This window comes from Harmonia axyridis, chromosome 1 (assembly GCF_914767665.1).
Source record: "Harmonia axyridis chromosome 1, icHarAxyr1.1, whole genome shotgun sequence".
In the NCBI taxonomy this organism is placed as follows: Eukaryota; Metazoa; Arthropoda; class Insecta; order Coleoptera; family Coccinellidae; genus Harmonia; species Harmonia axyridis.
Genome location: NC_059501.1, coordinates 11,016,409 through 11,031,388, shown reverse-complemented (window position 1 = coordinate 11,031,388; position 14,980 = coordinate 11,016,409). Strand labels below are relative to the sequence as shown.

General features: G+C 37.0%; 1 protein-coding gene across 1 annotated transcript; it reads left to right on the top strand.

Moving 5' to 3' along the window:
- The first annotated feature begins 11,838 nt into the window (after positions 1-11,838).
- Positions 11,839-13,449, top strand: LOC123689027 (proline-rich protein 2-like). Its single transcript, XM_045627820.1, has 2 exons — positions 11,839-11,994; positions 12,115-13,449. The coding sequence occupies exons 1-2, from the start codon at positions 11,946-11,948 to the stop codon at positions 13,356-13,358; spliced, it is 1,293 nt and encodes a 430-aa protein (XP_045483776.1). The 5' UTR covers positions 11,839-11,945; the 3' UTR covers positions 13,359-13,449.
- Positions 13,450-14,980: the final 1,531 nt, after the last annotated feature.

Below are 14,980 nucleotides of genomic sequence, written 5' to 3'. Positions count from 1 at the left end.
AAGTCATCGAAAATTGGACGTCAAGATTGGACTACATCCGAGCTAGCCGTGGCGGTCATATGTCAGAAATCATATTTAAAATGTAAAGTCACAAGATTATCTTGCGGATAAATAAAATTCATGTCAATCAAATAATCCATCGTTGTTTTATTGCAATTTAAAGTTCTATAGCTCTAAAAAAAACACCCTTTAGAAACGTTTGAATTTTGAATGCAATAACTTGCCTTCAAATTTTAAGGATAGATTTGAAATCTTAATGAGCCTGTTGAACTTGTTGATGATTAACATCAACAGAATGGTTTCCCATATATTGGGCTTTCCTTATTGGTTAAAAAAAAAGAGCACTGATATCGGGTATACGGATTTACCACTATTAGATTACCACAAGAAAAATGCTGTTCTTTAAATGTGACCAAAGGAAAAAATCTATCAATGTTGAATACAGAGACCACGGTGGCCACAGATCATTTTAATTATCTGTGTTTTTTTTCTTATACTGAAATTCTGTTTCATTTGAACGACATTCTGGAGTTAAGTAGAATACCTTTGCTGGACTTCGATTCAAAAACATTTTATCTTACCTAAATAAAAACGCTTTTTATTTATTCATTTATGGACAAAATCTGAGAGCAGCCGTTCCCGTACAAAATGGTGTATTATTGTACAGGAAGGAAAAATTACGCCTTGTAAATCAATGAAATCGACATTTCTCAACATTTCTGAAAGATATTTATTTTCATTACAAGGATGAAGAATTGCTTTCTTCACAAGCGATAAATTTTTATAACGACTGTAACGCATCAAAGCATAAATGAAATTGTTCCGTTAATCTTGTTTTTCGAATCCTTGTCTTGACTCATGTCTTGTTGCATTGGAATTTCTCCTTTTTCTCAATAATAGAGTCAAGTTAAATGAAAATTGCAAAAGTGACAGAAAAAATTCATATCATAAGAATATGTTGATTCACAAATGTAACGTGACAAAAATAATTTCAACGTTGGCAGAATAAGCCAACCTACAATTGTATGTGGTAAAGATATTTATGTATCCGATGTAGATAAGAGCGACATGTAATATTCACGCTGCATATATTTTTATAGTTCTCCTGGGATTTGTGAGAACATGTTCGATATTTTGAATTTCATTCGCTAATTTACAGTCCTCCTGAATAAATACTTGAATTGTGGCATCTTCAATTGACTTTCTAATTGTCAATAAGTAATTAAACAATTTTAATTATATTCACTCAAATAACACTCAATAAGTTTCGAGCCTCACTAGAAAGAAATTTTTTTTTCTGAAAACTCGACTCTTTTCTTCAATAAAGTCACCTTCATGAATGATGAATGTTCTTCAACGACCCTCCAACTTTTGAACACTTATCTGTAAAGAGATTCGTCTTTACTTGCGAAATAGGCTTGAACCTCGGCAAGAAAAAATATCACATTATTTCCATGGAGGATTCTTTTGAGGCCTACAAAAAGCCAGTAATCAGTGGGGGCCAGTTCTGGAGTATGAGACAGTATGTTAAGCAGTGGGAGTGCAATCCGTTCAATTTCGTTCATAATTCCATGGATTTATTTTATATTTGAGAACGTTTTTTCTTATTTTCTATATTCAACCGATCCAATAACGTTATTAGATATTCACTGTTTGGATGTTCTACCTTTGTCAATATAGTTGATACTCGATTAACAATTTTTAAGTTGTGGTAAATAGCAATACATAATTTTTGCATAAAAAACAAAGCTTTAATAATTACCATAGTTAGAATTATCTGATTTAGCTCAAATATGCGCTGTCATTATTCCTCTATCATAGAAGCCCTCGTCCCTATTGGCAAATGGAAACAGAAGTAGGATTTTCACAAGCCTCTGTTGAAGAAAATTTTCAACTAGTGAAATTTTTCGCCATGAACAGGAAGAGATAGTAATCACTTGATGCCAGGTTCGAACTTTAAGGTGGATGCATAAGAAACTCCGATACAAGCTCCCGGAGCTTCTGACGTGTCACTATCGATGTGTGTGGCCTGTTCTGATGAAACACAATTCCTCTCCTATAGGCCAAAGCAGGCCGCATCTGGGCGATTGCTTTTTTTAAACGGTCCAATTGTTGACAGTACAGTTTCGAGTTAACAGTTGTGCCGCAAGGGAGCAGCTCATAGTTTCCGCTGGCTCATCGCGTTTCGACCGTTTTCGCTTGACGTTGTCGTGAGAGATCCACTTTTCATCCCAGTCACCCACCGTTTCAGAAGAGGTCGATTTTGCTGCGATTCGCTGCTGGAAATTCGGTCGATCATGTTTTTTTGCGTTAAGTTATCTGGTACTTATACATCGAGCTTATTCTTAAGACCATCCTTATACCATGCACGTCTCAAAATTCAGATGTAAACATTGCTATCGACATAAACACCTTCTTTCTGTCTCTGACAGGCGGTAAGATAAATCAACGAAATCAACTGAAGCAAATATTCGAAATAGTTCAACAAGAACTGCCCGAGGTCATTGTTTGTTTGGTCGACAATCATTTCGCTTCCATAATTTCCAATAGCTCAGATAAAACGAAACTATGTCCTATTTCCGGATGCTGAAATCGGTACGTTCCGGAAACCACAAAAAACGCGGGATCCTATCGTAAAAAACTGTAATGTAATCTAATCAATGATCAGTGAATTGATAAATCGATTCGGCAAAGAAAAACTGGTCTGGATCGAACAGACCGATAAGGAAAAACGACGCAATAAATAACGAAAATGGAAATACGGTGCCGCCGTATGGTGTTACATATTCCGGAAATATGGGGTTGGACGGAATGTTTCTGGGTTTTTTCCGACCATAATATTCATTTTCTCTTTCGTATCGTGCCACAATGAGGGAAATTGAGTCTTTTCCGGCCTGATAACAAGAATTTGTGAATAACTCCATTCTCTTCACCTCTCGAATGTGAATAGAAATATAACTCTATATTTCATGACATTTTTAGTGCGGTGGTGTGGGGCTTTTCATATTTCACTAGAGAACTAGAGTTCCAATTTTACCTTTGGGTCATAATAAGGTATAATAATGAGCCAATATTTGGTATTCTTTGGAATATTGAGCTTGAATGGATAAACTTTCACTTATTCATATGTAAAGGGTGTTTTTTTAGAGCTATAAAACTTTAAATAATTAAATTGCAATAAAACAACGATGGATTATTCGATTGACCTGTATTTTATTTATCCGCAAGATAATCTTGTGGCAGTACATTTAAAATATGATTTCTGGCATATGCCTGCCACGGCTGGCTCGGATGTAGTCCAATCTGGACGTCCAATTTTCGATGACTTTTTCCAACATTTGTGGCCGTATATCTGCAATAAAACGGCGAATGTTGTCTTCCAAATGGTCAAGGGTTTGTGGCTTATCCGCATAGACCAATGACTCTACATAGCCCCACAGAAAGTAGTCTAGCGGTGTTAAATCACAAGATCTTGGAGGCCAATTCACAGGTCCAGAACGTGAAATTAGGCGGTCACCAAACGTGTCTTTCGATTGTGGCACGAGCTGTGTGACATGTTGCGCCGTCTTGTTGGAACCACAGCTCCTGGACATCATGGTTGTTCAATTCAGGAATGAAAAGTTAGTAATCATGGCTCTATACCGATCACCATTGACTGTAACGTTCTGGCCATCATCGTTTTTGAAGAAGTACGGACCAATGATTCCACCAGCCCATAAAGCGCACCAAACAGTCAGTTTTTCTGGATGTAACGGTGTTATGACATACACTTTAAAATAAGCTTCACTCTAAATGCGGCAGTTTTGTTTGTTGACGTAGCCAGAAGTGCGCTTCATCGCTGAACAAAATAAAATGGACGTAGTTCGCGATACGTATTCTGCACAGAACCATTATTTTCGAAATAAAATTGCACTATTTGCAAGCGTTGTTCAGGAGTGAGTCTATTCATGATGAATCGCCAAACCAAACTGAGACTAAATCATTTGACAGCTGTTAAATTGGTCGCCATCTTGAACAGTAATGCCAACTTAAAGTTATATACCTCGAAAAAAAACACCCGTTAACTTCTTCAATTAATTGAGATTTGGAAGAGTGTTGAGAGGTTATTTCTCAAACTGATCGTTTCATCACAATTTGTATACCTAATATCGAATATTATGCGACTCACTTATGAAGAATTCGTCGTCAAATTCGATTCAGTCCGTAAACACGAGACAAGAACATTTCAGATGTTCAAATAGGTACCTAGCCATAATTACCTTTAGCTATGCCTCTACATATATGTGGCAGCCGAATTCTTAACACCCGACTTAATGATACGCTACTGACTCGACTATACGAAAACTACGCCATCGGTCCTAAAACGGTGGACCAGGCAGTTTTTTATCGATATAGGGAGACGTAAGGGTAAGAGGTACTTGAGACTTAAGACTGAGACTGGAGGTGGTATTTGACGTTAGAGAATAGACGGACATAGAATTCGACGTGATAGACGCATATGATTCGACGTGAAATATATTAGACGCAGCTAGTTAGATAATTCGACGTTAGATATAGACGGATCAACTCGAATAATCAGACAATTAGACGATTAAGAATTATACGAAATAAAATAACTTCGATAGTTCGATAGACGAAATTTCAGTGGCTGTACATTCAATTGACATTGAATTGTACATAGTGTAAATAAACAATAGTTAAGTACCGGCGGCCATTTTTATCTAAACCCATAGACAACGATATAAAAACCCTACATATAGGTACGAGTACTTTTCGACAGATCTCTTCTAAACAATGAATTTATTCGTCGCTCCGTGTATACACAGTACATCTTTTTATCCCATTAAAGTCAGCAGGTTTTCCTTTTCCGAAAGGACTGGTATTATACGAGCATCAATTCCCAATCGGTCATAAATCATATCTGGAATCGACAACTCTCGGAAATATACCATTCGTAAAATCTTCAAGACAAACTGTGAAAATGGGAATCGCTACACGGATATTCGCGATGAGGTAGATTGTTCACCTGTCCGCTCTAGCAAATGATGGCGCTGGCATTTGACAGATGTTCGCTGGCCTCCTTCAGTATTCCACGCTTCAGTTTTCTCCATTTAATCGAATTTCGAGTTAGGAATTGTCTCAAACGAAAATGTTCAACTCACTTATGACGAATTCGTCCACAAATTCGATTCTGTCCGTCCGGCCAGCCGTTCATTTTCACTTATTACCTCAAAATTTTGCAGGGGATATCAACAAAGTGTATGATTGGAAATGTGATCCTACACAAAACAATTATTAGAATATGTAAATGAAGAGATTGCTACAACTTAAAGACGCTTTCCCGAACAGTGGTCGACAACTTGTAATTCAAGTCGGAACCAGCAATAAATGGCAATGACTGTGAAGATGTGCAGCATCTGATAATGCTGCAGGTCATAATTCTATAAAAATGTGCACGATAATGATAGACAACGTTTTTGATGAGTGTGTTTTTTATTTGTCTTATTGCGAAAAATACTGTGGAAATCCTTCTACCTAATCCACTGTCTTGACTACCACAATACTTGGCGATATCTAGCTACGCATTGACCTTCATTCTATTTTCTTCGAACCGCACACCACTGAATTTTTTTTAGTATCATTGGCTATGAGATTTGATCATCTCCAAAAAAAGTTATGCATCAAGTTGATAATATAAATTAAAAATAAATTATTCCCAGCATTCGGTGAATCTTGAGCAACAACCAATGTGGTTCTGTTTTTTTTTTGCTGATCGTCTTCTGAACTCTACTATTTGGTAACCATCTCATAGATAATAGATTGAGAAAGTAGCTATTGCCGAATTAACTACGGTTTACCACAGTATCAAGCATCATATTTCTTATGTTGCCCAAGATTGTTCGTTTAAAGTATTAAGACAAATAGTTAACGATTCAAATATCATGAAGCAAATGACAGGAGGACGCACTAAATGTACGGCTTTGGTCAACCAAGTTTTATTACCATATTCAATGGAACTGGTGCAGGAAGATTTGAAGGATGAAGTTTCCTTTTCCGTCGCTACTGATGCCTCAAATAGAGGAAATGGAAAATACTTTCTAGTAGCTATTCAATATTTTTCCCCAAAGAACGGAATTTGTCATAAAATCTTGGATTTTCACGAAGATTCTTTCGAAGATTCATTATCTATCAAGCAACATTCATGTGAAGTTATTGAAAAATCACATCTTACATGGAGCAGAGTGACTGCAAATGGTGCGGACAACGCTTCTGTAAATTTAGGAGTCAATAAATCCGTTTTTCGAAAATTGAAATCCGAGGAAAACAACGACATAATTGCTGCTCATTGCAATGACCATATATTTCACAACTGCGCTAAAAATGCATTGAAAGTAATGCCTGTTGATGTCAAAAATATAGTAATGAAAGTATTTGCAGAGTTCTTTTGTTCCGCGAAAAAACGAGAAGAGTTGAAGCAGTGTTTTGATTACTTCGAAAGCGAATACAAAGAAGTTATTCGTCACGTTCCTACAAGGTGGCTTAGTTTATTTGAAGCTCTTGATAGAATGCTCTCATCATGGGGGGCCATTGAAAAGGTACTTCTTAGAACAAGGTTCTGATAATTGTCCAGCAGCACTTTGGACCATTTCATCAGACCAAGAAAACGCAATTTCAACAGAAGCTAATCCTACCTATAATGAGCTATATTTGTATTTTACTCATAACTTTATGGCTTCCTTTCAAGAAATTATTCTGATGTTAGAGAAACATTCCATAGCAGCATTCAATCTACATAATATAATGGTTAAATTTCGAGACACAATTTCAAAGAAAATAAGTGACAAATATTTCGGAATGAAAGTGCATATGGCATTGAGAAAAGGCTATCTTTCAGATCAAGAAGTGGAAGAATTCATCAAAAACGCAACAAATATTTACAAAAGAACGCTAGATTATATATAGAAGTGGTATCAATTTGAAAATTTGAATTATAAAATTTTTAGTGATTTTAGTTTATTCCTTCAGAACATATTTACAAAGAACTGACTGTCCTTCGAAGGGTTTTTCCTTCATTTGAAGGCAATTCCATTAATATGTGGTGCAATTTTTTCAAAAAAGCAGATGCACCAAATTTACTGAAGATTGTGCAGTTTGTCTGCAGTATTCCTCTGTCCAACGCTTTTGTGTGTGGAACGAATCTTTAGCTTTATGGAAAATCTATGGACTAACGAAAGAAATCGTCTCGACGTAAACACTGTAAAAAGTGAATTGTGTGTTTATTTGAATATAACTGCTAGTTGCACAGAATTTAAGGATTCCATCTCAAGCAATAAATCTTTGTTGAAAGCAGTCTCATCAAATGCTAAGTATATGAAGAAGTAGACTGTAAGCTTTTCGTAATTTTTAGTTATATTTTGTAAATTGTAATATGAACTGATAAAAAATAAAAATTGTCCGGTTTTTTCCTTGAATACATCTGGCAATCCTACGTGTATACCCAGTACGCCATATTAAAGTCAGTATATTTTCCTTCGACGAAGAATTCGTATCAATTTCCAATCGCTCATAAATCATATCTGGCACCGACAACTCTCGGAAATATACCATTCGTAAAATCCTCAAGATACACTGCCAAAACGGGAATCGCTACAAGGATCTTCGGTGTTGAGGTCGATTGTTTACCTGTCCGCTCTCGCGAATGATGGCGCTGGCGTTTGACAGACGTTCGCTGGCCCTCCTCAAACGGTCTGACGCGCCAGTTCTCTCCATTTAATCGAATTTTCACAATAAAATGCAATAAATGTCCGAGAGACGAAGATGAATGGGCCGATATGGGCGCCTTTTGGGTTTCCCTCATCTTTTCCCCGGCGCGAAATATAAAAAGCAATTCGATCTTCTTTATTTTCGGGAAGTCGCATTGTCGCTCTCTTCCTTTTTCGGCAGCTACTCGATTGAACAAACACAATAGCGGCGATCTGCGCTAGCGGGTTCGAAGCTGACCCCAGATGCCGGTGGGGCGGCAGTTGGGCAAAAGCAATTCCGCGGTTTCAATTTAGGGTTTCTGTATTGGTGACAAGATGGACCTGTATGGTTCTGAACGATTGTGAAAGGGCAAACGATGCTTGATCAATTGAAAACACTTCGATTTCACTTATAGGTTTATTTTTTACTCGATTTGAAGGTTAACTCCTACTAAATAAAAAAAAACTCTGTCATTTGTTCAAGCACTCTTACGTCATTTTCAGTATTGGAACACTATTTTTTCCTGAAAGATTCTAATTTTTGCATGAGCACTGTAGAAGCTATATGAGTTTCGTAATTGAACCTGAGAATATATATGTATAGCAAAGGCCAAATCAATCAGCAAGGAGCTCTTAAGCAAGCTAGTGTTGGACGACAAACCCATGGTGCAGGTTAAGGTCTTTAAGTGTCTTTGAGACCAGGGGTCTAAATATGGAAAATTCGTTTCGCTTCCGTACATATATATCGAACTGTACTCTGAAAGCCATCTATGGTCGTATGCTATAACCCCATAGAGGTTGTCCCCACAAGAACTTGAGATTACACTTTGCAGATAACAGTAAAAAAAAAAGTCCATTCTAAGAACTGCCGAAATGAGAACATCAGGAGAAGAACATCAGGATACACACTGAGAGATCGTATCCGTAACTCGAAAAAAACATGAGGAACATGGACTACACGACTAAGTGAGATGCGAAGAAAAGCCAAGAAAGAGCACGTGGGAAGAATTTTCTAAGATAGATCAAGAAGACCTATATCAGTCAGTGATGAATTGAACAAAATTTGGACTGGAGAATAAAGAACAAATTGATCCAAAATTACGAAAAACTATAATGAAAACAATATAAATAAAAATTATATGAATTTGAAAGGTTCAGAAAACAACAATTAGGTGAAAATACTTGAGACCAAGGATTCCAATAACTCAATTTCCTTATTCGATATAAACCGCCGAACTTATTTAGAATTATCTGACTATTTCAATAACACCAAAAATGGTAATACATACTTTGTTTATCGAAATCCAACAAAATTGGAAAAAAAAACAGTTAACAATAAATCAATGCCAATTGCCTCAAAATATCTCTTAAAATTCAAAAAAGAATTGGGAATTTATCAATCTCAATTGGATTAGATCCTTTTAACGATTTCTTTCGACAATTATGGATACGATACACCCACGAACGGACATCATCTTTAACCTCGAATTCTTCGATAAAGAGTCGAATCGTTTGAGACCACTCTCGGATCAGAATTCTAAAATAAGAGTCATTTATTTTTCATTCAGCACGCAGAATGACATAAAAGATATTATGTAGATATATGTATATTTCGTTTGAAATTTCGGGTGTTTTTTGACAGCAAAAAGCAAATTAAACAGGAGCTGTTACCTGACCAGATTGTGGCTTTGGCCTAGAAGTTTTTACATGGAACTTATCCTCATTTTTGTTGGCGTTCTTTAGTCGCTTCTTATTAGAATTGAGATGGTGACGAAATCACTCAATATTTACCTATCCTGCCAGAAAATAGGAAATGCATTTTCTATTGAGGTATTCATTCACAATCAAAACCTCATGCAATTCTTCGCAATATTGCATTTCGACAACTACCAATTAATAATTTAATGAAGTGTTTGTGTATCACTTGATTGAAATCAATGATTGCCCACTCTGATATAACAAGTGATGTTTCAAACGATAATATCAATATTGATAGTAAACAATATCAGTGTACCTGCCTAGACTGCATTAATCCAGAGTGATGAAACAACAACATAAGATTACATACTTGAGACAGATCAAGAATATTTTTATCTTTATCTGCATTCGAATGAAATTGTAGTAAATTTTCGGAAAAATTTTTTTTTAATTTGATTGGTATTCGAGATTGTCTAAGCTTTGCTATTATATTTCATGTGTAATTCTAAATTAGAATAATTTTGTCCATTCACACTTGAAATCAACCACGAAAATTTGAAATCTTCGAACTTTTCCTCAAAAATCTGCATTTATGTATCTCTCCAGTCACAAATCCCATAAAATGCTGCTTGTCTTACTGATGAAAAAAGTTTCAAGTGAAAAAGTTGAACATATCTATATCTTTCCTCAAATTCAATCATATCCAACCTTCTGTAAACAAAAAAGCGAGCAAAAAAGTATTTCCGTATCGGATATCCTGAAAACTTGAAAATAGATTCAGATCTCGAATACTTTAGTTGCATTTTGATGCATTAAGTTTTCAACCCCATGCAAATTTTCATGTTGATCACGAGAACAGAAGCAGAAAAAATGCAAGAAGAATAGCGGAATCAATATTTCAGTGATAACAGATTAAGAGAGGAGATGAAGAAAAACAGCTCGATGTAGAATTCATTATTGAAAACCCTTATATTTCACTGACAACAGAATCGAGTTGAAATTGGTACAGGATGTCTCGATATACGCAAACTGTAAATCGAACAAATCTTGAAATAATCTTCAGATTTATTTCAAATTTTGAAGTTGTCACTATTTTCGAACGCTTCCCTTCAACATTTCGGACATTAAAAAAGTAAATATCGAAAAAAGAAAATTTTCGGCTTTTTCTATCTACGTTCATATCAGATCACCATATACATAAACAGTATCAAATTTCCAGATTTTCATTACTATGGAAAAGCAGTTTGAAAGGAAAAGTTGAACATTTGCTCGGCTCCATCATACAGGTTGATGAGTGAATATTTTTTTTCGAATAACTGATTATATTTCATTTTTTCAATAGACTGTTTTGATATTCCACTGTGTTCAAAATATCACATATTTCAACTTCCTATAATCTTGAATGCAATGTTATTCATCCATTCATTAACACATTCGAACTAGATTTTTCAAGTTTTGTTTATAAATGAATACTAGGGATGGAATGAACAATTCCCTCTGAGAAAAATAGGTTGTCAATAACTAAAAACAATCGAAATGAATGTTTAGGTATACATCTACAATAATCGTTCGTTTCGCATCGTGTTTACAAAATGTCAGATCTCCTGACCGGAGGTGAACAAGTGACTTAGTCACCTCGATCCAGGGATCTAACACCTATGGATGAATTTCTATGGAAACAATGAAACGAGTAGTACCTATATGCAGTACAGATCAATTGTAGGCAGTAAGAAAAATCAGAATAACACCAAATTTGATTAGAAATTGAGATTGAAATTAGAAACCATTAAACCACCTTTCAGTAATATCGGTCCGCAGATTGAAAAAATCGTTGAAATATGAATTTTCACTGATTATCCGTATTCATCACCCTGGCCAGTTATTTAGTCTCCAATAGAATAGCTAGGTTTATTGTTAAAAAAAAATGGAAATTCGGAACGTTATAGATAAAGAGCTCTTCAGAAAAACATGGTTTTTGATTATCTCTGAGAAAAACATTCCAATTTTCGATTTTATTCAACTCAGCTTGGGCTACAGAAGGGTAAACTGAAGCAATTGGTTCATTATTTTATCTATTTAATTCCAAGAACCGTACAAGAAGAAAATTTTTCCTCCCGTCCCTGAAATTTTCAGACTCTAGAATAATGTGCAGAACCAAGAAATCAGATATACACTATTTTGAATAGAACTGAACTTGAATAAAACTGATTGTCATAAGCCCACTTGGTATCTCAAAAATCCTACAAATCTACCATATTTGAAACAATTCATTCTCCTCTGGGGTTATGCATTTCTGAAATACCAAAAACATTTTTCTATAAAAATCCCAATAGTTGAACGATTTGAAAGGATAGCTAGCTATCGTCACTCGAAAATATATTGTGAAAACAATTCCATTTTGAACGTTTCCTAAAAGATCGGAAGATAACTTATCTCGAGATATCCTTCGAGTACTAAATTTTCTCATATAAAAAGGTCTACCCATATTCTGCATTTCAAATAACGATGAGGTGGTTGAAACTTTTAATTTTTATATGCCTTTTTCTTTATGCAGGTAAGTTTATAAATTAGATAGATATATTTAATACATTTTCAATATTTAAAACTCAATTCATTATGGAGATTTGATGAACTTATATGATTATATCAACTAATATAATATTTTTTCCTCAAGCTGCTTCAGCTGCAGAAGAAGATTCATACGAATCCAGAAGTGTACAGTTCAATGACGAAGATGAAGAAGATAATTATTTAGACGATATACCCTTTGCATTAGACGAAGATGAAAGTATTCAGTATAATGAAGATGATGAAGAAGATAATTATTTGAACAATATACCAGTTGGACCAACTGAAACCAGTTCAAGTCCAAAACCAAGTACTAGACCAGGTCCTACCAGAGAACCAAGACCTACAAGGAAACCAAGACCTACAAGGAAACCGAAACCTACGAGAAAACCAAGACCTACGCGCAACCCAAGACCTACAAGGAAACCAAGGCCTACCAGAAAACCAAGACCAACGAAAGAACCAAGGCCACAACCTAAGCCTACTCAAAGACCTGAGCCCAGACCCAGGCCAGATCCTAAACCTGAACCCAGACCAGAACCAAGGCCAGGACCCAGACCTGGGCCCAGACCAAGACCAGATCCCAGACCGGAACCAAGACCAGGACCACGACCTGGACCGAGACCAAGGCCAGATCCCAGACCTGAACCCAGACCAGGACCAAGGCCAGGACCAAGACCTGGACCCAGACCAAGACCCGATCCCAGACCTAAACCCAGACCAGGACCAAGGCCAGGACCAAGACCTGGACCCAGACCAAGACCCAGACCAAGGCCAGAACCCAGGCCGGAACCAAGGCCAGGACCAAGACCAGGACCCAGACCAAGACCCGAACCCAGACCAGAACCAAGGCCAGGACCAAGACCTGGACCAAGGCCTGGACCCAGACCAAGACCCGAACCCAGACCAGAACCAAGACCAGGACCAAGACCTGGACCAAGGCCTGGACCGAGACCAAGGCCAGATCCCAGACCTGAACCCAGACCGGAACCGAGGCCAGGACCAAGACCTGGACCCAGACCAAGGCCAGAACCCAGACCAGGACCAAGGCCAGGACCAAGACCTGGACCCAGACCAAGACCCGATCCCAGACCTGAACCCAGACCAGGACCAAGACCTGGACCCAGACCAGGACCCAGACCAAGACCCGAACCCAGACCAGAACCAAGGCCAGGACCAAGACCTGGACCAAGGCCAGGACCAAGACCTGGACCAAGGCCTGGACCCAGACCAAGACCCGAACCCAGACCAGAACCAAGGCCAGGACCAAGACCTGGACCCAGACCAAGACCCGATCCTAGACCTGAACCCAGACCAGAACCCAGACCACAGCCGGGTCCAAGGCAATGAGCAGAGCCATGAGATTTTCGATTTTTTTTTAATCTAGGCAGAAATATATGTTCTAATTTCACTATAAAGTGAATTTATTCAATCAATTCAATCCAGAAAATTTTTATTTTTTTCACCTTCAGAAGTTCAGAAGTTTCGAAGTTACTATTACTCATTACGTATTGACTGTTATAAAACTCATTAGACTTATTGAATGATTTAACTTTAGGTACAAAGACAAAAAATAAATCAACTCATTTTGATGGTTATATGTATTACTCCGTATGGTTAAAGAGGCCCAAAATATAATTCTTCTTATTTCCAGGCTAACAGTGAACTTTCCACGCAAACAGTTTCAAAGTGTAAAGATTACTCAAGTCTACTTGCATAGTATTTATCCCATAAAAAAAACATGATTTTATCAATACTCTAAAATTCGTATTCATCCACTTTTCAAACAACGTGGTTTTATGTTCGTCAAGTTATTTTGGAACGACAAAGCAGTTAGCCAGTGAGCCAGGTGAAGATAGACGACATTTGGTTGAGTTGAATTATGATATTCAAAGTCTTCTCAGGACTCTCATTTTCGAGATAAAGAGTGTTCTTGAAAATTTTGGAAAATCTCGAGCATTTCTACTATCTGATATCTACCAAGAAGATATGTTCAAATTCTGGGACTCTGATGCCGATATACTCCAGTTTGAATATCTCATGGTTGACTCAATGGAAAGCCTTTGCAGGTCCATGCAAGTTAGCATTGCCTCCTCTGAATGGTCCAATGATTGCAAGACGAATTCAATTATCTGCACCAGAGCAGAAGTAGTAGACTTACTCCCCTGAATCCATGCTGATGATCACTCAGCAGCGAATGATTCTTCAAGAATGGGACCATTCTAAATTTAATGAGAGACTGAAATATGCTGACTCTTGCCAACTCCATATCATCTGAAAAATAATATGGGTACGTTCGAGGTTTAAAGTGTGTTACACAGACACATTCTTTTGAAAATTCAATTGGAAAGAAAAATGATTCAACTGCTTTTGAGCAATTTATAGTATATTTTAACAAATAACTTGAGTTATAATAACTCAATACTATAACTCACTGTAATAAATCGAAAAAGATGGGTCTGTGCTTCTATACTTCTGTGCTTCTGTTCGGTTGGCCGAAAGGGAAGATTCAGAAACAAGGAAATTGGGTGCCGTACGAGTTGAAGCCGAGAGATGTCGAACGACGTTTGTTTGCTTGTGAAGAGCTTCTTGAAAGACAAACGGCCACACTTCAACGAGAGACATAATAAAATGATTTTACAGTATGACAATGCTCGATCCCATGTTGCGAAAGTGCGCCGTATTCTCCAGACGTTGCTTCCTCGGACTACCACTTGTTTCGATCAATGGCACACGGTTTGGCTGACCAGCACTTTTGGTCTTATGAAGAAGTAAAATATTGAATCGATTCGTGAATCGCTTCAGAAGATGATCAGTTTATTCGACGCGGGATTCATACGCCGCCCGAAAGATGGCAGAAAGTAGTGTCCAGCGATAAACAATACTTTGCATCATAAAAGAATTACGAGTTTTTTATAATAAAGCCTCGAATATCAGAAAACGGCTGATGCAAAGTTGTATGCTTGTGTTAT